Source organism: Mastigoproctus giganteus, chromosome 5 (assembly GCF_048544385.1).
Source record: "Mastigoproctus giganteus isolate SK-2022 chromosome 5, ASM4854438v1, whole genome shotgun sequence".
Lineage (NCBI taxonomy): Eukaryota > Metazoa > Arthropoda > Arachnida > Uropygi > Thelyphonidae > Mastigoproctus > Mastigoproctus giganteus.
The window spans coordinates 172,404,297-172,428,775 of record NC_143579.1 but is presented as its reverse complement, the minus strand read 5'-3'; the positions used below and the strand labels follow the sequence as shown (position 1 = coordinate 172,428,775).

The 24,479-nt window shown below is 38.9% G+C and overlaps 1 protein-coding gene across 1 annotated transcript in view; it reads right to left on the bottom strand.

Moving 5' to 3' along the window:
* Vkor (Vitamin-K epoxide reductase) overlaps positions 1-9,615 on the bottom strand; it is a 33,437-nt gene extending 23,822 nt beyond the window's left edge. The window contains exon 1 of the mRNA XM_090373525.1: positions 9,421-9,615. Coding sequence (XP_090229651.1) covers positions 9,421-9,545 — 125 coding nt within the window. The 5' untranslated portion in view covers positions 9,546-9,615. The remainder of the gene's footprint in view (positions 1-9,420) is intronic.
* Between the last annotated feature and the right edge of the window lie 14,864 nt (positions 9,616-24,479).

The following is a 24,479-nucleotide window of genomic DNA, read 5'->3' as shown; positions in this document are numbered from 1 at the left end:
GTGGCATAGCGAGTAGATAAATTGAAATGAAGAATAACGAAAATTAAACACTTCAATCTGCACAGGTTTTATTAAGATTTTCAATCTTAATAAAACTTTTTATTAAGATTTTCAATCTTAATAAAAAGTGTTTCTCATTTCTAAAAGGAATATGGATAATCCTAATTTTAAGAAATTAAAGGCAGATTTTATTTTACACAGGTTGAATCACTTAACTTTTTTCTATTCACTAAGATTATGAGATTTCTTTGAAGTTTTTAAACAGCATATTAGATTTAAACAAGAGAGCTGACTACAATTTGTAATTGTGATCCAGGATTTCTAAAAGCAGTACTCGCAGGAGACAAAACACAATGCCAACTTTATCAGCTGTAGAAAAAAAAAATTTAATCCTCTTCAATTACAGTTCTCATGTTTCCCCGGGGGGGGGGGGGAGAATCTGGGAGACATGGGTAATTTGGAGACTATAATTGTGAAGATGTAGACTTCTGGAGCTGCTGCAAATAGATGTTTTATTAGAAAATTTTATCGTATTTTGAATAGTTAACATATTAATTTGTGTTTTACAAATAGATTAAATAAGCTTAGCAGTGTTCGTTAGCTAATTTTTTAAATTTAGCTGGTGATTTTGTAAGTTACAACTCGCCATTCATACCACTATCAAAACTGTGTTTTGGCAGGAATATCATAGCACATAACCAGCAGTGCAGAAGAACAGTAGGGTTTTAATTGTAATAAATCTTTTGAAAGTTTTAATCACTTTTTGTGTTTAGCTAAGGATATAACTAATTTAGCATTGTGATAATTATAGTATAGCATAACTTTATAGTGTATATCTCGAACTTGACAGCTAAGTTATAATGTAAAACTATACAGTGGAATATGTATCACTGCATTAGCTTAGTATAGTATTGAATAGTCAAGTATAGTAAAGTCTATCCCTGACATATGCAAGAGATACGTTCCAGGACTTTTTACGTAAGTCAATATTTATGTAACTTGGGAATGACTAATAAAATATTGCAACTATATTGTTGATATGCCAAAATTACAAAAACCACATAATATCCTCAGAAGAATGAAGAAAAATAGTTATATACCATAATAATTAAAAACTTTGTCTGGGGACAGCGGCAAAGTAGCCAGAGTGGCACATAAGAAAAGAAAATATAAAAAGGGAAAAAAAGCATATTATTGTACTGTAAAAACTGATATGTATTTCGTACGTCATGTAGGCTTTATAAAACGTGAAACCCATTGTGTTGGACTACTAAGGGAATCAAAACCAAAGTGTACATTTGGACTAAAACACACAGTGAATCAAAGTCTATACATTTCAGGTGATGAACTGAAGGTAACTTAAAACAAACCTGAAACATTATTAAGACACATTAATCACAGGGTGTTATAGACTGAGTAGATGTCAGGGAGGTAGTATGTAATATGAACTCTTCAATCTTCATATGCTTTTTTTTTCTCTTCATAAGCAATCTTGTATTTTTCAGTGTTTTCATCTATTCCATAAAACAGAGAGACCTCCGTGAATTTTACAAAACATTTCTGTCATTTCCTTTAATTTGAACTGCTTCTTGGGTTGCTCCGATACCTCAACAGATTCGGCTCTCCCTTGCTCCTCAACTCTTTGCACATTCAACTGGATTAGGTCTGTTATTAAATCTTCACCTCGATCATTCACAAGCTCGTCTACATCTTCATCCTCCAGGACCAGCTGCAACTCCTGGGTTAAGTTTACAATTTCTTTGGTAACAGAAGAAATCACCTCATCTTAGTTGAAGCTCAGAATGTTGAAGCTTTGTTGTTAAGCTCGGAATGTTTTAGAAGTTTTTTTTTTCCAAACTCTCCACTCATACAAGTTGTTGGCACATCATTCCAGGCTCTTGAAGCATTGCGTGTTCCATCAAGGATGTTAAAAGTCTTCCAAAATTGCCACAGATCCATCTTCCCTTGCTCTGTTGCATTTACCTCAGAAAATGTTGTCCGTAGGTAATAGGCTTTGAATGTGCAGATAACTCCCTGATCCATTGGTTGAATCAAAGCTGTTATATTTGGAGGAAAGTATACCATCTTGACGTTTGTGCAGATCATCTAGATATTTAGGATGACAGGGAGTGTTTGTCAAGGAGCATTAATATCTTAAAAAGCACTGAAATTTGTAAGTAATATTTTTCAACTTCGGGGACAAACACAATTAGACACCATTCTTCAAACATGGTTATTGTCACCCAGGCCTTTGAGTTAGCCCTGAGGTGTACAGGAACAATTTCTTGTCAATGTCCTTAAAAGCCAGTGGGTTTTCTGAGTGCTAAACCACTAAAGAGTTAAGTTTATAACTTGCTACGTTACCCCCTACTAAGAGAGTTACCTTGTCTTTGGCCGCTTTAAACCCAGACATCGACTTTTCTTCAATAGAAATATGTCCTACTAGGCATTTTTTATTTGTTGAGGCAAATTTTATTTGTTAAATATTTGTTGAGGCAAATAACCACCACTTCTTATAATCTCATCCAATTTGTCCTTGAATTTTTCAGTAGCCTCACCATCTGCACTTGCTGTTTCACCACTTATGGAAATGTTAAGATATATCCATTTCTCTTACAGAACCAGGGAAACGTATTAGAGGGTGCTCTAGTTGCGGAAGACAGCAGTCGGTGGAGTATTTGCTGCTGTAAAGGGATATGTATTTTTAATTTTTAACGTATTCTTCGTTAATTAATATACTACATTATGTTTTACAGAGATATTAAATAGGTTTAATAGCGTTCGCTAGCTTCTTATTTTGAATTTAACTAGCAATTTTTGGAAGTTACAACTCCTGGCGTTGGTGCCAATATTGTTGAACTAGTTCCCATATGTAGTCGATAAGAAATAGCATAACGTATATATTTCTCTAATTGATAGCGTAAGGTATAAAGTAAAACTAGATGGCATAATATGAAACACTCAATTAGGAATCTGTTAGCTTATTATAGTATTTTCAATTCATCAAAAATATTAATAATATTATTAAATTTCATTGTTAATTAAATTATATTTAAACAGAAATCATGATCCAGACTAGAGCTGTGAAGCAAAGATCACAGACTAGCAAGAGTGCTGTGACTCGGGGTAGAAACGAAGGGTACTATTCTTCAACACATCAGTCTCAAAAAATGTACGAAATGTGAAATGTTTGCTGAACTTTCTAAAACGGGACATGATTTAGCCAAGGAGGATGTCTTTGTGTGTGATAGATGCCTAGAGTATCAAGAAATTAGGCACCAACTCAGTATTCTGATGGGCACCTATGAGAGCTTGAGATGTAGGGTAAATGCCCTTGAAGAAATTAATATGAGAGGCCCATCTAGCTCTCAGCTGCCCAGCTCAACAGCAGAGATCACTCCTGTGCATCAGGAAACACAGAGGCAACCTCCAAGGCAGAATGCGCTAGTCCCAGAGGAACTAGTTATTGTTGGTTACTCTATTGTCAGGGAGACGGGGAATATACTATGCAAAAAGGGTAGGTGGAACAGGACCAGGATATGTCTGCCAGGGGAAAAAGTTGATGACATTGTAGAGCAGATATAATCTTTTAAGAGAACAAAAGGTGATACTGTTGTGCACGTTGGAACTAATGACGTTAAGAATAAGAGATCTACAGATTTACTCAACAAGAACAGGTCAACGTTGAAAAAAAGTTGCGAGTTAGGTTTGAAGGTGAAAGTGTCTGCAATTCTGCCTAGACATGATAGAAGGGAGTATATGATGAGAGCCTAGTCAATCACTTCGGCCCTGGAGAGATTGTGCAAGGCTCGTGGGGTAGAATTTTTCTCAGCGTGGTCTGTGCTTGTTGACGAGATACTGCTTCTACAGGGATGGGATACACTTAAATAGAAAGGGTGCAAGAATATTTGCTGATGCTATCGAGGCATATTAGGTGGGTTGGAAAACTGCTAGCTTGGGAGAATACACATACTAAAAGGTTAAAAGTGGCCGCAGGCTTAGGCAAAAGTGATTTTTGCACTGCTTCTATTAGAATGAGCAGCAGCCCGAAAAGCAAGGCAATAGAGATGACCAGGACTGCTGGGAGTCAGGGTGGAATAAATAAATCCATGGGCCGTGTTAGGGTAACTAAGAGAGAGAGAAACAGGTGCATGTATACTTGCATGTACACCGATGCTAGGAGTATAGTATAATAAATTTGATGAGCTTGAAGTGCTAGTCAAGACATCAAAGGCAGATATTGTTGGGATATCAGAGACATGGTGTCACACAGACATAAGAAGAGCATAATTGGAATTTGGGGAGTACAATGTGTACATAAAGGATAGACAGGACTGGAAGGGATGAGGGGTTATGCTGTTAGTGAAGAAACAAAATCTAAGGAAGTGCATCCAATTGATGTTGGTGGACAATGCAATGTTGAGTCTGTTTGGTGTGACATAAGCACTGGGAAAAGAAAAATGAGAGTAGGTGTGTGTTGTTATAGGCCTAATGAATCTGATGAGTATAATGAGAAATTGTGTAGAGAAATAGAGTGGCCCAGTAAATCAGAATATCTTATAATGGAGGATTTGAACTTTCCAAATATTCAGTGGAACTTGTTGTTTGGTCACTCGCACACTAGCAAGATTTTTGTGGATTGATTGGATGACTGTTTTCTACAGCAACATGTTGAGAAGCAATCAGAGGGAGTAATACTCTTGATCTGATTATCAACAGTGATTATTCATTAAGAATTTGCAGATAAAGGAACCACTGGGTGACAGTGATCACAATGTACTGATGTGGGAATTACTTAATGATGTAATTACCATCATGTCTACAGGGAAAGGCTTTTGCTTTCGTAAAGGTAACTACAGTGGTCTCAGACAGTTTTTAAATTCTGTACAGTGGTATCAACTGATGATGTTAACAACATTGAATTCTAAATGGGAAGTCTTCAGGGACTTAATTTTGGAGGCTACTAGGCTTTTCATTCCAACTAAGAAATACTGTTCAAGGTTCAGGCCTAAATAGATGTCAGATGAACTAATGAGGCAGAGAAGAAAAATGTACGGGATGCTTATAAAGTATCAGGTGACACAGAAGCCTATCGCAGATATAAACTAATCTGTAATCAAGTTGCAATGGAGGTTAAGCAGGCGAAGGCAGATTTCGAGAAATCTTTGGCAAAGGATGCAAAGAAAAACAGCAAAGAGTTCTTTACTTATGTAAACTCTAGAAGGAAAGGGATGAATCAGATTGGACCACTTAACAAAGATGGGTTGACTATTAATAATCATGCTCAGGTAGCTGATAAACTGAATGAGTATTTTGCATCTACATTCACACATGAGGAGTTATTCAGGGATGGGAATGCCAGAGGTGAGTTAAACTCTGGCAGTGAGCTAGATGATTTTGTAATAAATGAGAGGAAAGTAGAGGAGAAATTGTTGAAGATAAACATAAAAAAGGCACACTGGGTGGATGGGATCTATCTAGTTATATTAAAGGAGGCAGCTAAGGAAGTAAGCAAACCCTTAGCCATAATTATGAGAGCTTGCTTGAACTCAGACGAGATCCCCCATGGACTGGAGGTGCGCAAATCAAAAGGTGACACAAGTAAGTATAGACATCTTAGTTATCTTGTGTTCCGTGGAAAATAATGGAATCACTGGTTAAAGAAGCATTGTAGGATCATCTAGACAAGACTGCAGTAATAGTTAAGACACAGCATGTGTTTGTTGATAGGAGGACTTGTCTGACCAATTTGATTGGATATTATGATGTGGTCGCAGAGGAACTGAATGCCAAAAATAATTTTGATATCATATACTTGGATCATATACTCCTGTTGCACATGGAAGACTGCTGTACAAATTGGAGAGGTATGGCATTAAGGGTAAGTTGTTACAATGGATAAAGGGATGGTTGAGCAGAAGATGACAGAGAGTGGTAATCAACAGAGACTGCTCTTCGTGGTCAAATATTATTAGTGGAGTTCCCCAGGGTTTAGTGTTGGACCCATTGTTGTTTTGTATATTTATCAAGAATATTGATGAAGGTATATCAGGTTTAATGTCCAAGTTGATACGACAGTCAGCTACTCCAACTGGATCTAGATAAGGTGGGAAAATGAGCTGAAAAGTGGCAACTGAAGTTTAACCTTGACAAATGCAAAGTACTGCATATGGGTAGCAATAATCAAAGAGAAATGTACCAACTGTGTGGTAATACACTCAGGGAAGTGGAAAGTGAAAAAGACCTGGGGATAATTCTGCAGTCAAATATGAAGTTTGCTAAGCAGTGCAGAGGGGCTGCCAGGGCAGGTCATGGAGTCTTGTCAATGATATATAGGAATTTTGCTAGCAGGGACGGGGGGTGATTATCCCATTATACAAGGCAATGGTCAGACCACACCTTAAGTACTGCATACAGGACTGGAGGCCTCAATTTAGGAATGATGTAGAGTGCTAGAATGAGTACAGGAGAAGGGCAACAAGATTGGTGAAAGGAACAAAATGGTTCTCTTACCAAGAGAGGCTTAAATTTTGCAAGTTGCAGCATCTGGAGAGTAGGCACCTGTGAGGTGATCTGATTGAGGTGTACAAGGCCTTGAATGGTTTGAACAGGCTCAATGCTGATGGGATACTTCCGGTTGCTCAGATTAAAAACCTGAGAGGGCATAGATTCAAACTGAGGAAAGACAGTTCTAGAATAGATGTGCAGAAGTTTGCCTTTAGCCAGCGGATAGTTTATTGCTGGAACAGACTTCCATCTGTTGTTGTTGAAGGTGATAGCTTAAATAAATTTAAGGCTGAATCTAGAAAGACAAAACATAAAGAAAAACTGAACTAGACAAAACATTTGGAGTGACGGGATGGGTGAAATGGAAGGTTTTTTTTTTTTTTTGGCTGATGATCTATAAGCTTGCTTTCTTGCATCATATGCCTCAAATAATGCTAATGCTAATTTGAAATATTGCAAAAAAATTTAAACTTTAAATATATAAATTATATTATTATTCAATTATATTTAAATATATATAAATTTAATATTTAAATATTTAAATATTAAATATATATTTATATATTTAATATTTAAATTTATATATTAAATATATAAATTATGCAATAAAACATAAATACAATACATGTTCAAGAAAATGAAAGATGATTTAAAATTAGAGAACTTATGTATTTACAATTATACTTATATATAAAATGTTCTTGAAGGAGATTACTTATGCACAGGTAATGCACACACATCATTTGTACTACCAATGTAGCTTACCTTGGTAGTAGAAATGACCTGTGTGCATTATCCATGCATTAACCCTAGGGGCTCACATCTGGTGAGTATGGGCTTGGCACACCCAGGGTCCTAAGCTGGATAACATTCTTCTCTTCTACTTCTGACTCTTTCTTTCTTTCTCTCTCTCTCTCTCAGGGTAATTCAGAAATTTTTTTTTTTTGGCTGGTGCAGCGGAAGCTTCAGGCTTCTTTGCACCATATGACTAATAATAATAATAAAGGAGCCCGGGAATGTCAGATGACATGTCAACGATGCCACCTGGCCTCAGAAACGATCCAACACATTACTGCAGGGTGCAAGGTGATCACCCAGACTGAGTACACTCATAGACACGACCAGGTAGCCAGGATAATACATCAGAAGCTAGCAAGGAAATACCAGTTGATCAAAGAAAGTGTACCATACTACAAGTACGAACCCCAGGCAGTACTAGAGACCCGAACCCACAAGATGTACTGGGACCGCACCATAATAACGGATTAATAACGCATCAATATAATAATGCATCGATCAAGTCTCATGTTATACTTCAGGAAAATAGTTGCAAAAATGGTAGCTCAGCACCTGACAGAAGCTGGCATTTATTACTCTACAAAAACTGTAAAAAAATAAATAAAATACACAGAACTCTCACAGTAAAAGTGTGACTATATTTAGGGAGTAAGATAAAATTTCTTGTTTTTAATCATTAATTAAAGGGTAGTGTGGGGACATTATTTTTGAGAGGAATCCGTCACATGCCATGCTAGCACTGCAGATTTTAAGTGCATTTCATCAAGACCCGATTAATCTATTTCTTATCTTATTTATCTGTGTTTTTTTTTTTTTTTTTTTTGGCTACATAGTTTTGTGGTGTATTTCACAGTGTTCAGTGACATTTATTTTTCTATTTTAGACAATTAGATATTTTTAGTGTATTTAAATATTGTGGATTTCAAAATGGAGCAACAAAAATCATATCAACTGATATGAGAAAGATTTGCATATTTTTCAAAAAAGGAAGTACCTTGTAAATATTTAAAAAGGCAACTGAGTATTATGCTTACTAGAAACAAATGCTGCTATTAAATAAATAAATATTGAATTCACAACCCATTTTTTGGCTGAACTGCAGATTATGGGTAGTGAAAAAGGGTTAGGTTAGTTTACGCAGTGGCGGATTACCCATTAAGGCAATGAGGCACGTGCCTAGGGCCCCAGACTTTGTGGGGCCCCAAGCCAAGATATTTTCCTATAGTGTTCTAAAATAGATTAATGTTTTCTGTAAACATCATAAAAATCTTGATTAATTTAAGCGAAAATTTAAGCAAAAAATTCAAAAGAACAAAATTTCATTTATTTGCCACCTAACTTTTATTTATTTTTTATTTATTTTTTTATTATTATTATTATTTTTTGGGGGCCCCCAAATATAATTTGCCTAGGGCCCCCAACTATCCTTAATCCGCCACTGAGTTTAAGCCATTAATTCGGGACAGATTCAAGCAAAAGAAGCCACTTCCTCTGGGGCTGTACCCATATTCTGAAGTTTAAACATCCCTTTTACTGTTTCCATTATTATATTCTAGAAGGATGGCCAACGTTACTAGGATTACCAAATCTTCTGGCTAAAAGTGTAGAGACAATGTTATAAGTAGGTCTGCCTCTTTTTTTTTTTTTTTTTTAATATAAAATCGAGATGTCTGGGGAAAAGCCAAAAGGATGATCAATAAAGCAGCCTAATTATCCAGTAGTTTCATGAACTTCTGGTTAAATCACATATGGGTTCGCTTTAAAAGTCCGTAGGCTGTGGCAGGCCGTCCCGAAGTTGCAAGGAGTGCACTGCACTCGGGCGCCACCGTTCAGGCGGCGCCTGAAAAGCTGAAACTTACATACACATATGAATAAAATTTTAAGGGGGGGCGCCAAATTTAAATTGGCACCCAGGTGCAAAATTGCGATTCGCACCAGGGCGCCACATACCCTAGCAACATCCCTGTCCGTAAGACACAATGTACAGTTAGGTGCGTACCTAAAAGGCTAACACGATTTTGGTGTCACACGACGGTTAACCTGTTACACCAGCATGAGTAACTTTTTGAAGAACATTATTTGGAAGGCAGGGATGAAGTTAGATTTTTCACTTACCTGGAGGTAAACACAACTGAGCAACTCATATGTTCACTAATATCGCACATTGGCTTGTAAGAAAAGTTGGCTTTCTTTGATACTTCGACGTGAAACGCATACCAAGAAAGTAAGACACCAAACATACATAACACACCTGTCAAAATTCTCGCTCGAAATAACAGACCAGCTGTTTGGCATTTGACTGCACTTGACGACATCTTTCAACAGTAGTGACATCTAATAGTTCTGCAAGTTTCTTTTCATTTTAAGGTTGGACAATGAAATAAAGTTGATGTGCATAGACGCGAAATTTCGATTTAAAGGTGAGTGGGGAAATAAATTTGAAAAATAAATTATCTTTTTTGTAAGGTAGCAAGGAACCCAAGAAGTATAGGGTGTTTATAAAAACGAAACAACTTTGAAAGCTTATAACATTTTATTCAAAAATGAAAAAAGTGCAATATTGACAAAGATGTCAGTATGCTTGAATTTCATATGATATATGCCAACATAACATCCGGGTACAATGAGGTACGAATGTGGTATCTGTGGTGGTTCAACTTCACAGACATTCAGTTCTTCACCAAAGTTAAAGGACTAGCAGCCCACCCTCATGTTCCAACAGGGTGGGGTTCTTTCTCGGTGATCTCGTGATATCTGCTAGTTCCTTGATATCTGGGTACCAGAAGGCTGGATATATACCCATTCCTTGTCTACCGAGATAGTTGGATCTCATCACACTATTTTTTTTTTTTTTTTTTTTTTTTTTTGTAGGGTATTAGGAAAGATGAAGTGTGTTCCACAGAATGGTTTGGCTGAGAGAGCATCATATCAGCAGTAGCCTCTCAATCCGCCTGATATGTTACACAAAGTGTGGAGAGAAGCAGAAAAATTAGTCTGTGTTACAAATGGCGCATATATTGAATGTCTGTGATTTGAATCATCCAATTAGCATTAGCATTAGTGAAGCAGTATGGTATTAAGAGTAAGTTGCTACAATGGATAAAAGAATGGTTGAGTGGGAGAACACAGAGAGGAGAAATCAACGCTGCTCTTCGTGGATAATGTTATTAGTGGAGTCCCCCAGGGTTCGGTGTTCAGCCCACTGTTGTTTTGTATATTTACCAATGATATTCATGAAGGTATATCAGGTTTAATGTCGAAGTTTGCAGATGATACAAAGGTTGGCAGGGCTGTTAATGGTAGTAATGGCTGTGTGGTACTGCAACAGGATCTAGAAAATTTTGGCAGATGGGCTGAGAAGTGGCAACTGAACTTTAACTTTGACAAATGCAAAGTAGTGCATATAGTAGAAATAACCCCAGAGAAACGTACCAACTGTGTGGTACTGCGCTTAGGGTGGTAGAAAATAAATATGATCTGGAAGTAATTTTGAAGTCAGATATGAAGTTTTATGAGCAAAGCAGACAGGCTGCCAAAGCAGGTCATGGGGTATTGTCAATGATATACAGGAATTTTTCTTATAGGGAAAAGGAGGTGATTATCCCATTGTATAAGGCAATGGTCAGACCACGCCTTGAGTACTGCGTACAGGTCAGGAGGCCTCATTTTAGGAAGGAAGTAGAGTGTGTATAGAGTGTGCTTGAGCGTGTATAGAGAAGGGTGGCAACAAGATTGGTGAAGGGAAGGAGGGGTTCTCTTACCAAGAAAGGCTTATGTTCTGAAAATAGCAGCGGCTGGAGGCACCTGCGAGGTGATCTCATTGAAGTATATAAGGCCTTGAATAGGTTGAGCACGTGGAATTCTGATAGGATTCGTCCGCTTGCCCAGATTACAAATCCGGTGGTTATAAATTCAAATTGAGTAAAGGCAGTTGTAGAATAGATGTGTGCGGAATTTGCCTTTAGCCAGCTGGATTAATGTTAATTGCTGGAAAAAAACTTACCATCTGTCCTTGTGGAAGTTGATAGCTTAGATAAATTCAAGGAGGAACTAGACAAACTTTAGAGAGAATGGATGTGTGTGTGTGAAGTCGTTGTTTTTTTTTTTTTTTTTTGAGCTGATGCTACATAAGTTCATAGGCTTGCTTCTTGCATCACATGCCTCCATTACTACTACATACAAAAAATTCCTCATGTTGCAATGCTATGATTGGCAAAAAAGATTCTGCTGATGAAAAAGCAGAATTTGTGACACAGCCTAGGAACCATGAGGAGACGTATAAACAATAACTTTGCCACATTATCTGATTTACGTAAAAAAAAATTAATAGTGAGCATAAACGGCGAGAAGAAATCAATCTATTGCAAGGGCACTGGAATTAAAACTGACTTCTACAGATCTTTGCAGAACGTAATCCAATCATATAACATTATTATTATTATTGTTATTATTATTACCCATATGGTGGTGCAAGGAAGCCGGAGGCTTATGCTTCACCAGCCAAAAAAAAAAAAAAAAAAAAAAATTCCACGTTCCCTGAGAGAGAGAGAGAGAGAGAGAGAATCGCCAAAAAAGTAAGAAAGAGAAGAATGATGATATCCAGCTAATTTAACCAACATTTATTAACATTGTTAGTTGAGATAGTGTAAGTCGTGAACGCTTAGGCTGATCTAGTTTATCCAAAACATTCTAGATGAATTGTTTTTGCCTAATTGTCCTGATAATCATCACCAGTTGGTGATTGTATGAAAATGAAAGGAGAGATACTCATTTTCTTTAGCCAAGTTGGCTGAAGCCTTACAATAAACCAATGGTGGAAGGCTCTAGTTGACGACTTTCTGGAGGCGTAAAAATGTTTAATGAGGCCATTACAGGTTTACTGTTTAAACTCCTGTCTGTAAGAGAATTTCCATCTGTCTGGTGGTTCTTAAGGTGATCCTTAAGAGCCCAATGAGAGAACCTTGTTCTTGTTGACCCATTGTCCTCTTTTCTATCTTGGGAAAAATTCTCGAGAGGCTGGTTCTTGGATAACTGATGTTTCAGTATGGCGCCTGGAGCCTAGCCCCTCTGAAACAATATGGTTTTAGAAAGGGCTCCTGAGTTAGTTGTGACCATTAATGAACATCCTAGTCGATACGTCCTGGATTTTTTCCAGAATTTCAAGGGGTTATTTGATGTCCTGTGGTGGGAGAGTGTTTTCCGTAGGGTTAAGGCATAGTTTTGGACGAGTGTCTTGAAAAAATCTTTTTTCACAGTAGGTAATTTAGACCCTTAGGGGACTGGTATTTAAGATCAAGAAATAATCCTCATACATCTGATATATTCGAACCACTATTAATATTATCAATAAAGAAACCACTGATTAGAATTCTATAATTCAACATATATTCACTGAGGATATCCCTCAATTGAACTCGCAAGACCAAGCTGATATTAGGATACCTAATGCAACATATTTTGCTGAAACAGAAGCTGAACTCTACTTTTCCAGAACTTCAAATAGTCATCTCTAAACTAAATCCTAAAAAATGTCATGGTCTTGATGTTATTGAAAACTTGTGAATTCTTTAAGTTTAAGTGTACAATTAAATTTCACGAATTATTTCCCCGAAAACTATTAAATATGTTTAATAAATGTCTCCGATGTGGAATTTTTCCAGAATTCTGTAAAATAGCACTATTTAAAATCCTCCTTAAATCAGGAAAACCACTGTCTGATCCTACAGCTTTCAGACCGATTTCACTTCGGACAAATTTAGAAAACTTTTCGAATGGCTCCTTGCTTCCCGAAAACTGAACATATTTCAAACACACAGTTTAAATTCAACGAATCAATTCAAAAAAGTAAGTTCTTCGGAGGAAGCCAGAGGAACCCTTTAAGTCATTGTCAGTCTTCTTTTCTTCTTCAGCCCATGAATTAGCACAGTCCTCTGAGGGAGCTTTCGATTACGTTTGGTGGAAAAGTGTCCTAGGATCTCTCGCAACAGCAAAATGTAACACGCAACTCTACAAAGTTTTAAGAAGCCATTTCCAAAATAAAATAAGCAAAGTTATAGCGCATCATGAATCCTATACTCAGATTGTTTCCAGAGGATGCCTCCAAGGATTAATCCAGGGATCTCTCTTCTGGAACATGGTATTAGACCAACGGCTTTCCCAGAGTTGGACATTGTCTCACCATGGCATATGTAGATGAGCTAGTTATTTGAACTACCAGCAAATCGCGAAAAGCTTTTCAAGATCGAGATGAGTCATTCTCAATGATTTAACTTTTTCGGCAGCTTATAATAAGTTAAAAATCTCCCCAACAAAAACAAGTATGATGGTCTTCAATGGCAACTAAAACGACCACCTAAAGTCCATATTAATGGTAAATAAATACCTTCCATTTTTAAAAGTAATTACATTGGCATAATCGTGGACGACATTCGCTTAGTTTTTGACCGCTCATCGACAACGTTGAAAGGTTAAGAATTTTAATTCTATTATCAGAATCACACGTTCTGGTTGGGATTAAACAAGAAAACGCTGATATTAAATTATAACGGAATGTTCCTTCCTCTTGTATCGTGTTCTTCTGGTATCGGGTACTACAGAAATCGTCAACGCCAAAAATTGTGCTAAATTATCATCGTTACAAAGCATCATATTCCTTTTAATGTGTAGTCTTTCCACGAATCCCTAACAAATTATTGCGGGAAAGCTTCCTCTTGATCTCTACACAGCTTTTCGTGACATCGTTCATAGATTGAAAAAAAAAAAAAAAAAAAAAAAAAGGGAAGGGGGACTTTACACATCAACCTCAGCTATTAAATTATGGTTCTTCCCATCTACTACGTCATATATTCTAACTAGTCACGGTCTTTAAGGCCTAAATTGTTCCAATTTGGCCTTGAGACTAGTCTCTTGTGGCAGGGAGGCTCTGAAGAATCCTGGTACCTCTCATTATTATTATTATTATTATTATTATTAGCCATATGGTGCAAGGAAGCCTGAGGCTTATGCTGCACCAGGCAAAAAAAAAATTCTGAATTACCCAAAGAGAGAGAGAGAGAGAGAGAGAGAGAGAGAGAGAGAGAGAGAGAGAGAGAGAGAGGTAGAAGGGAATCACCAAGAAAGAGAAGAATGATGATATCCAGCTCAGGACCCTGGGTGTGCCAAGCCCATACTCACCAGATGTCAGCCCCTGGGGATATATAATGCAAAGAATATTCTCTTGAATTCTGTTACATCTCTTTGTGAAGGGGTTATTTCGGTAAGATTATTTTAGCAGCATTCGCAATTAAGGACATAATTCTCAGTATACATTGTCTGTAAATTGCGTGTGTTCCGTGTCGCTTTTCTGTTTGCTGGATGAAAAAATCGAGTTTCCAGGAAAAAAACAATGCTACTCTGAGACTGAAGAATTCAAACTCATATTCTTCCCGTCATCGACGGGACTCGAACTCAGTTCTTTACCACCCGTTGTGGGGATGACGGTAATACTACCAGCTGTGCTACACACGACGGCTTTTGTGAGAGACATCTTACTCAAAATTCCAACTATTAACCCCAGGTGCTCACACCTGGTGAGTACATTTGGACTCAACTGGACATCCTTCGGGAGCTGCCAACAACACTTACAGATGAGCAGGAGGCCATCTGCAAGTAAATAATTCCTATAATAATGAGTAAATAGAACCCCCTTCAACTTAGAAGAAATTGGCATTACCAGTAGTAGAGGCATATGATGCAAGAAAGCAAGCTTATGCAGCCAAAAAAAAAAAAAAAAAAACACTCCCATTTTACCCCTCCGTTCGTTCGAAATATCTGTCCAGCTAAGCCTTAAGTTTATTTAGGCTATCAACTTCCACAACAAGGGATGGAAGTCTGTTCCACCAACCAACTACCCGCTGGCTAAAGGCAAATTTCCGAACATCTATCCTATATCTGTCTTTCCTCAATCTGAATTTATGGCTTCTTAGGTGATTATTCTGAGCAAGAGGAAGAATCCCATCGGCATTGAGATGCTCAAACCATTCAAGGCTTTATACACCTCTGTCAGATCACCTCGCCGGTGCCAAGTCTCCAGACACTGTAATTTGCAAAATTTAAGCCTTTCTTCGTAAGAGCAACCCTTTGTTCCATTCACTAATCCTGTTGCCATTCTCTGTACTAGTTCCAGCAGCTCTACATCCTACTTGAAATGAGGCCTCCAGACCTGTATACAGTACTCAAAGTGTGGCCTGACCATTGCCTAATACAAGTGAATAATCACCTCCTTATCCCTGCTAGAAAAAATGCTGTATATCATTGACAAGACACAATGAACTACTTGCAGCCCATCTGCACTGCTCAGAAAACTTCATATCTGCCTGCACAATTACTCGCAGGTCCTTTTCGTTCTCTACCACTGTCAGTTTAGTACTACAGAGTTGATACGTTGCTCTGGGGTTATTGTTTCCCATATGTAGTACTTTACATTTGTCAATGTTAAACTTCATTTGCCACCTCTCAGCCCATCTGCTCAACCTTTCCAGATACTGTTGCAGCAGCATAGCATCAGTAGTGTCCTTAACAACCCTGCCAACATTTGTATCGTCTGCAAACTTGGACATTAAGCTTGATATACCATCATCAATATCATTTATAAATACAGAAAACAACAATGGACCCAACACTGAACCCTGAGGAACTCCACTAATAACATTAGTCCACGTTGAGCAGTGTCCATTGATTACCACTCTCTGTCTTCTTCCACTCAACCATCCCTTTATCCATAGCAGCAATTTGCCTTCAATGCCACACTGCTCCAATTTGTGCAGCAGTCTTCCATGCGCAACAGTATCAAAAGCCTTTCTAAGATCCAAATATATAATATCAAAGTTATTCCCTGCATCCAGTTTCTTTTGTGACTGCATCATAGTATCCAACTAAATTTGTCAGGCAAGACTTTCACTTAACAAAACCATGCTTCAGTTATAGCTTCAGCTATAACTTAAGTCTTGTCTAGATGATCCTGCAGTGCTCCTTTAACCAGTGCCTCCATTAATTTTCCTGGAACAGAAGTTAAAATCACAGGCCTACAATTACTTGTGTCAGCCTTTGATCCTCCTTTGTGAATTTGGGTCACATTTGCACATCTCCAGTCTGTGGGTACCTCCCCTGAGTCCAAAGAAGCTCTCATAAATATGGCTAAGGGTTTGCTCACTTCCTTTGCTGCCTCCTTTAATATAACTGGATAGATCTCATCCATTGGTGAGGGGAATGAAGGGATCTTCTTACCAAGAGAGGCTTAAGTTCTGCAAATTGTAGTGGCTGGAGACTAGGCACCTGCGCAGTGATCTGACTGAGGTGTATAAGGCTTTGAATGGGTTGAGCACGCTGAATTCTGATGGGATCCTTCCACTTGTTCAGATTACGAACCTAAGGGGGCATAAATTCAAATTAAGAAAAGACAGATGTAGAATAGATGTGCGGAAATTTGCCTTTAGCCAGCGGGTGATTAATTGGTGGAACAAACTTCCATCTGTCATTGTGGAAGTTGACACGTTAAATAAATTTAAGGAGGAACTGGACAGGCATTTGGAGGGAATGGTTTGATTTTTTTTTTTTTTTTTTTTTTTTGGCTGACGTTGCATAAGCTCATACAGTTGCTTTCCTTTCTTGCATCACATGCCACTACCACTACTACTACTACTACTACCCCGGGTGCCTTTTTTATGTTTATCATCAAGAATTTCTCCTCCACTCTCAGTTATTACAAATTCATCTAGCTCACTGCCAGAGTTTACTTCACCTCTGGTATTCCTCTTCCTGAATAATTCCTCTTGTGTGAATGCAGATGCAAAATACTCGTTTAGTTTGTTAGCCACCTGGGCAGGATCCTCAACTGTTGAACCATCAGTATCCAGTGGACCAATCTGATTCATCCCTTTCCTTCTAGAATTTACATAGGTAAAGAACTCTTTTCTGTTTTTCTTTGCATCCTTTGCCAAGGATTTCTCATAATCTGCCTTTGTCTGCCTTATTTCCTTTGTGACTTGCTTTACAGACCAGCTTATGTCTATCATAGACTTCCATGTCACCCATTAATTTATATGTATCCCATGCATTTTTTCTTCTCTGCCATATGTCTCATTAGTTAATCTGGCATCCATTTAGGCCTAAACCTTGAACAATATTTCTTGGTTGGTATGTAAAGCCTAGTAGCTTCCAAGATAAGTTCTTTGAATGCTTCCCATTTTGCATTTGCTGTTGGTAACATCATCAGTTGGTCCCACTGTATAGAATTTAAATACTGTCTCAATCCATCGTAGTCGCCTTTACGAAAGCAATAACCCTTCCCTTTACCCCTAATGGTAGTTACCTCTTTGAGTAAATCCCACTTCAGCACACTGTGATCACTGCCACCTAGTGGTTCATTTATCTGCAGATTCTTAATGCATGAAGAATCACTGCTGATAATCAAATCAAGAGTATTCCTCCCTCTAGTTGCCTCCCGAACATGCTGATGTAGAAAACAATCATCCAATAAATCCACAAAAGCCTTGCTAGTGTGTGAGTGACCAGCCCCCAAATTCCAGTCAATATCTGGGAAATTAAAATCTCCCATTATAAGACTCTCTGATTTACTGGCCCACTCTATTTGCCTGTACAGTTTCTTATTATACTCATCAGAGTCATTAGGCCTATAGCACACTCGTTCTCTCAAGTTTGGTCTTCCAATGCTTATGTCACACCAAACTGACTTGTCACTGCACTGTCCAGCGATGTCGACTGGCTTCACTTCCTTGGATTTTATGTGTTTCTTAACTAATAGCATAACCCCTTCTCCCTTGCTATCGTGTCGATCCTTTCTGCACACATTGTCCTCCTCTAATTCTAGTTCTGCCTTCCTTATGTCTGTGTGACACCACGTCTCTGATATCCCAACAATATCTGCCGTTGATGTTTTGAACAATACCTCAAATTCATCAAATGTATTTACCAAACTCCTAGCATTGGTGTACACTCAAGTATACATGCACCTTCCTATTCTTAGCTACCCACACTAACACAACCGACGTGTTTACTTGTACCGCAATGACTCCCAGCAGTCTCTGAAATACCCTGCATCTTCTTTTCCAGGCTGCTGCTCATTCCAATAGAAGCAGTGCAAGAATCACTTTCACCTCTGCCAGTGGCTACTGTAAATCTATTAGATCTTGTATCCCCCCAAACTAGCAGATCAGGATGCAACAAGCCGTACGAAAAATAAGAAATGCCCCGGACGGGCCTAATCGAACCGGAGATGGCAAAAGAAGCAACGGAACATATACCGGAATTACTGCTAAAACTATTGAATTGCTGCCTGAAAGAAGGTCAATTTCCACTAAGGTGAAAAAATGGAAATTTAAAACTGCTCGTAAAAAACCCAACAAGGCCACCGGAGATACCTAGTTTCTACAGACTCAGCCTTGCTACCAACCCTTAGTAAAATCTATGAAAGGCTGCTACATACTGGAATTACAAGGCATTATAATGAAGTAAATCCTAACATGACAAAGCAATAAGGATTTACTCCTGGAAAATCCACTATCGAAGCAATACAGAACCTCCTGTCTAGAGCCACCCAGTGTCAAAGGAAATAGTTCCACATCATCGCAGTGGACTTCGCCGGGGCATTTGATATCCACTGGTCTCGGCGAGACTTAGAGCTACCAACCTTCCATTGAATCTTTACAATTGCACGAAGGATTACCTGGCTGAGAGAGCAGTGCAAGTTACCACACCATATAAATGCCTGAATTTGTGACCACCTGAAGTAGATACATCAGATGAAGTGGACCTGACTTCTGGACTTGGACCTCCATTGGACTGGACGAACGCAAAGATGAAGATTGCAACTTGGACTCGGACCTCCACTGGACTAACACAAAGGTGAAGTTTCCATCTTATGATGCCATACGGCCATATGGTGCCCCGGCTAGACACTCTGCCTAGTGTACTTTTTACTCCTCTTTTCCTGGAAGGGGGGGAGGGATGGCCTGCTGTCTTCTCCCCCTTCTGCCATCCCTCTTTCTCCTCTAGTGGGGCATGGGCATGCCCCATTATTTCAACAGGGGTCATCTTCCCTATCGACTCCTTACTTCTAATTTGCAATCCCCAGTTTCCACCCCCTCCCATCTTTTTCCCCTTACACAGCACCTGCCCCACACGTTCAAATTTAAAACACCAAAATTCATGTCCGACCTATTAGGAAATCTTATCACTTCCAGCGTTAATCCCTTATAGCCCCTCTAAGCAGGGGATAATATACCATGTGTCCAAAAGAAAAAAAAAGAAAAAAATTTTTTTTTTTTTTTTTTTTTTTAGGTCTTAGTCACTGGAATCTCAGGAAAAAGTGGCAGGACCTGCCAGAGCAAACTTGAAGGGAACATCTAGCTGGCCTCCACGTAGCGGAGTACGTAAACGTCAGGTCCCATCTGGGGCCTGGCAGCTAACAAGCCAGATGAACAAGGGGCACAACATATTTCACAACACATGACCCACACACTTTTAAACCTCTGGCCTTGATAGTGTACTGTCCTCGATACAAAGAACATACACGGAGATTGGGGTAAATCCCTGGTGCCGTTAGACCCATCAGGCATTGCCTGTCGCCCAGTTCGGAGGGGCTGCCCCCATGGTTCTCTCCCGGGGCCGCTCCTGTGGAACTTTGTCCTAGATGAAATCCTAGCCATGGATCTAGGTGGTGTGGAGGCCCAGGCCTATGCAGATGACTTAGTCTTGACCATTGAGGCTGACAGCAGACCCTCCCTAGAAATGCAAGCAAATGATGCCCTACAAAACTGCTACATTGGACAAAGCTACACTTGCTCAAGCTAGCACCCGATAAGACAAAATCGGTACTCCTAAAAGGTACGCTAGATTTAAGGAAATCATCACAAATTAAGATTGAGAACAAAACAGTTAAGCTGTGCGAATAGTTTAAATACCTAGGAATAATCCTGGACAGAAAATTAAATTTCAAGCCACACCTAGAATATATTAAACAAAAGATAAGAAGATACACGGGCCTCGTCACTAGAGTCACTTGTAGGGACTGGGGACTCAGCCGTACTACTCTATCCCTCTACTACAAAGCTCTCTTCATCCCTGCCATCACGTATAGTTCCCTTGTCTGGTACATTAGGGCAGGACTAGAAGTGAATAAACGAATCCCCGAAAACCATTCAGAACTGAACAATGGGCACATTTTTACCATGACAAGAGCAACTAGAACGACTAGCACGGCTGCCCTCCAAATCCTAGAAAGGGTTCTTCCCTGGACCTCGAGGCTACCCACTTCGGTCGGCTCTACCATCTTGCCAGAAACACATTGGCTACAATGTATGACCTCACCACTGACATCACTAATGCCCGCAACTGTGGGAAGAGAAGAATCACTGACCACCTCATCCAGATTTGGCAGAGGAGATGGAGCAACACAGAAAAAGGCGTAGTGACTAGAAGATTCCTCCCCACTGTCACTAAGCTGTACCCTAAGGCGCCAGCATGGTTTCACCCCAGTCAAAATACCACCTTCCTCCTTACAGGACATGGCCCATTTCGAGCTAAGCTTCACCAACTTGGCATCATAGATAATGCGGACTGTCCCTGTGGCAACCCAGAGTTCTGGAGACACTGAATGTTTGAGTGCGATCTGTACGACGACCTACAAGACACCCAGTCAACATGCCCAGGATCTATTTTCCAGAATGAAATCTTTTGTTTGCTTTTTTTTTTTTTTTTAGGAGCATTAGCAACTAAGGCCATATTGCTCGGGGATATGCGGTGGTCATTCCCTGACCTTTCCGCATCCTCCGTATTTGGTGGTGACGGGCTCGAACCCCCGTCTAATCAAGAAGCGTGTGCTACGCACTGCTGCTCCTTCCCACCTGGCTACGGAGGCGCCCAGAATGAAATCAATGATAGCAATACACCAAAGGCAACCCGACTAGAAGAACTGCAGAAATCAAACAAGTACATGATATACAAAAAAACTCACCATACCACAGAAAGACAACACTTTAGGGTGATTAGAATGGCCTACTGGTGACCCAAAACCACACTCCCATGTGCGGCCTTATTTTTTTCTATTTCCTGGGAAGGAGGGTATTTGCTCTTCTCACCTCCCCATATTTTCACCCTGGTCGGGCATGGGCATGCCCCACTGAAAATGATGGGGGGGGTCACCTTCCTATCCGACCTCTCTTCTTCTTATTTCATCCCCTCACTTTCTCTTGTACAGCGACTCCCCACACGTCCAAATTTAAATAACATCAAATTTTGCCCGACCTTTCAGGCTCTCTAGAAATAGTTCTTTCAGTGTAAAACCCCACGCAGCGCTTTTTAAATGAAATTTTACCTAAATCAACCGGGATTGCTCCAATATTTATTTTAGGTCCTAGTCACTGAAATCTCTGGAAAGCAAGTGGAAGGACCTGCCAGAGCATATAATTAGTCTCTTGGTACACCAGGCTGTTGTTATTTGGTTTTTAGGAGCATTAGCAACTAAGGCCATATTGCTCTGGGGATATGCGGTGGTCATTCCCTGACATTTCCGCATCCTCCGTATTTGGTGGTCACGAGCTCGAACCCCGGTCTAATCAAGAAGCGTGTGCTACACACTGCTGCTCCTACCCACCTGACTACGGAGGCGCCGGTACATCCGGCCTGCGTTACCGTCACTAGGTTTGGTAACGCCGGGTCCCACTACGGGTTTGGCGGCCAACAGGTCGGATGAACAATGGGCACAACAAACTACATACCACACGACCCATACATTATTTTTAAATGTGGGATACGCGGAGATGGGAGAAATCCCCGTAGCCATCTGACCCTCAACATACCTATACGTGGCGAGTATGGGATTGGCACACCCAGGGTCCGAACTGGATATCATCATTCTTCTCTTTCTTGGTGATTCCTTTCTACTTTTCTCTCTCAGGATTACTCGGGAATTTTTTTTTTTTTTTTTTTTGCCGGTGCAGCACAAGCCTCGGGCTTCCTTGCACTATATAGCTAATAATAATAACAATAGTGTTTTGCAAGTTTTCATCAGGGGTATTTAACAAAACAAAACAATTGTATGTAGTGTAAGAAAATCTGTTTTACGTATATTCGTACTTTGTAGATGTTGGACATGTGATCCTTCTAATGTACTGCACCTGTTTCGATTTTGACTAGACTCATTCATCATCACCTGCTAGAGGGGTTACCAAATGACTGTATAGTTAAATTGTGTATGATTTCAGGAATCACTTGCTTTGTATATGTCATTATCCAGAAGTGCTGGGTTTGCATGATACTATACTATCTCGATCCTGTTTTTTTTTTTTTTTTTTGCTGTCAACCAATCTGGGCTTGAGCAACCTGGGTACAGGACTTTGTTCACATCCATTGGTATTGCACCTATTTCCCGTGGATGCACATAAGCACAAAAAGCAGAAACAGGCCCACTAGTCATTGGCTAGGGATGGATATCAAGCAGCAGCCATCCTGGTGTTTGCACCTTTCTTGTTGCTAACTGACCACCCGAAACAATATCAACAACACACACACCCAGTACACGAACATCACATCTCACTCAAGCCTTATACAAATTTTCTGTAACTATCATAATGGTACAAGGTACAGCTGGATCTTTGTCTATGAGCTACCCAGTAGCGCCTAGACAGGTTTTTTAAATGTTGGTTTTTGTACAAAACTTGCTATCCCGTCGTACATGTTCGTTATTAACTTATTTTTACCTTGCAATGAAATGTTAAGATTATTGAGGTGGCTTGTATTAAAAATGCTAAATCCTTAATCCACAAAGGATTTTTTATAACTGATACATTCTCATTTTTCATTTCAAGAAAAACTGTTATTTCCTACAAAAGCATATAAAATCTCTTTAAAATTTTGTGGCATGATAACCACCGAAATCCTGTATAACAAGGAAGATCGTCGAACTCAGATTCTAAATCTTTAAGAGAAGTAAATTGCCGATGGTTGAGTGCTCTCGCACCAATAAAGTTGATTGTTTTTGTTACTGTTTTCAATACATCGTCCATTTTTAATATTTTTAAACACAAACTTGTTGATGAATAAGGCAGTGGACAGCCATGGTTTTCGGTTTATCTGGGTACTCAGCTTGTAATTTTCTAATCAATTTTGACAGAAATCCTCGATTTTCACCTGTCATTGATTTAGCATCGTCGGTTGTTACAGCCAAGTCTGTCAAGTTTTCTAAAATGCTCCACACAGCAGCAAAAATATTTTCGCCAGTCGTAGTTCCAAGAAGAGGGATAACCTCCAACAATTCTTCGGTGATCCTCATGTTATTATCGCAACCACAAAAATTACAGCAACTTGAGCAACATCTCGTATCTGTACTTTCATCAATCGCAATTGAAAAGAACAAGACTTCTGTAGATATATTCTGTAGTTGTTAACTGATGTTATCTGCCATTTCGCTAATTTTCTCTACCACTATTTCTCGATAATGAAACATCGCGAAATGATTGCACTTATTCAGGACAGACGATTTCAGCTGCTTTTATCATACGTTCTTTAATTAGCGAACCATCCGTGAACGATTTTGAACGTTTTGCTAACAAATAGCTTATTTCGTAACTTGCTCTTACTACTGATTCATTAGTTTTCATGAATTTTGTAAATACTTGTTGACTCCGAAGTGTTTTCTTCATTGTTTTTAATTTTTCTTCTCTTATTTTTCCTTCAAAGCCCGAATATTGTTCCTTATGATTAGAGTTATAATGCCGCTTAATGTTCTATTCTTTAACAACACTAATATTTTCCTTACAAATTAAGCGTGTAATTTTACTGTTCACCTCCATACAAAAATAGTTCAGCTCCCACTTTTCTTGGAATTTTCTTCCTTTGTTATCAATTTTTATTTTCTTGACTGGTTTTTTTTAATAGCGACATTTTCTATACAAATTCTATAGTTGAAATTAAAATTATAAAATTTAAAAAACGATTACTTAGGTATTTGTTAAATTATAGATAGCAAACACAACGCACACAACACAACATATCACGACAAAGAAACTAGTACGAATGAAGTATCTTTTCGATAAAATTATAAAAAACGCTGCATTTGCAATATTGTAATATTAGTTTAAATGTAAAAGAAATTTAGATTAAGATTTCTCCATTAAAAA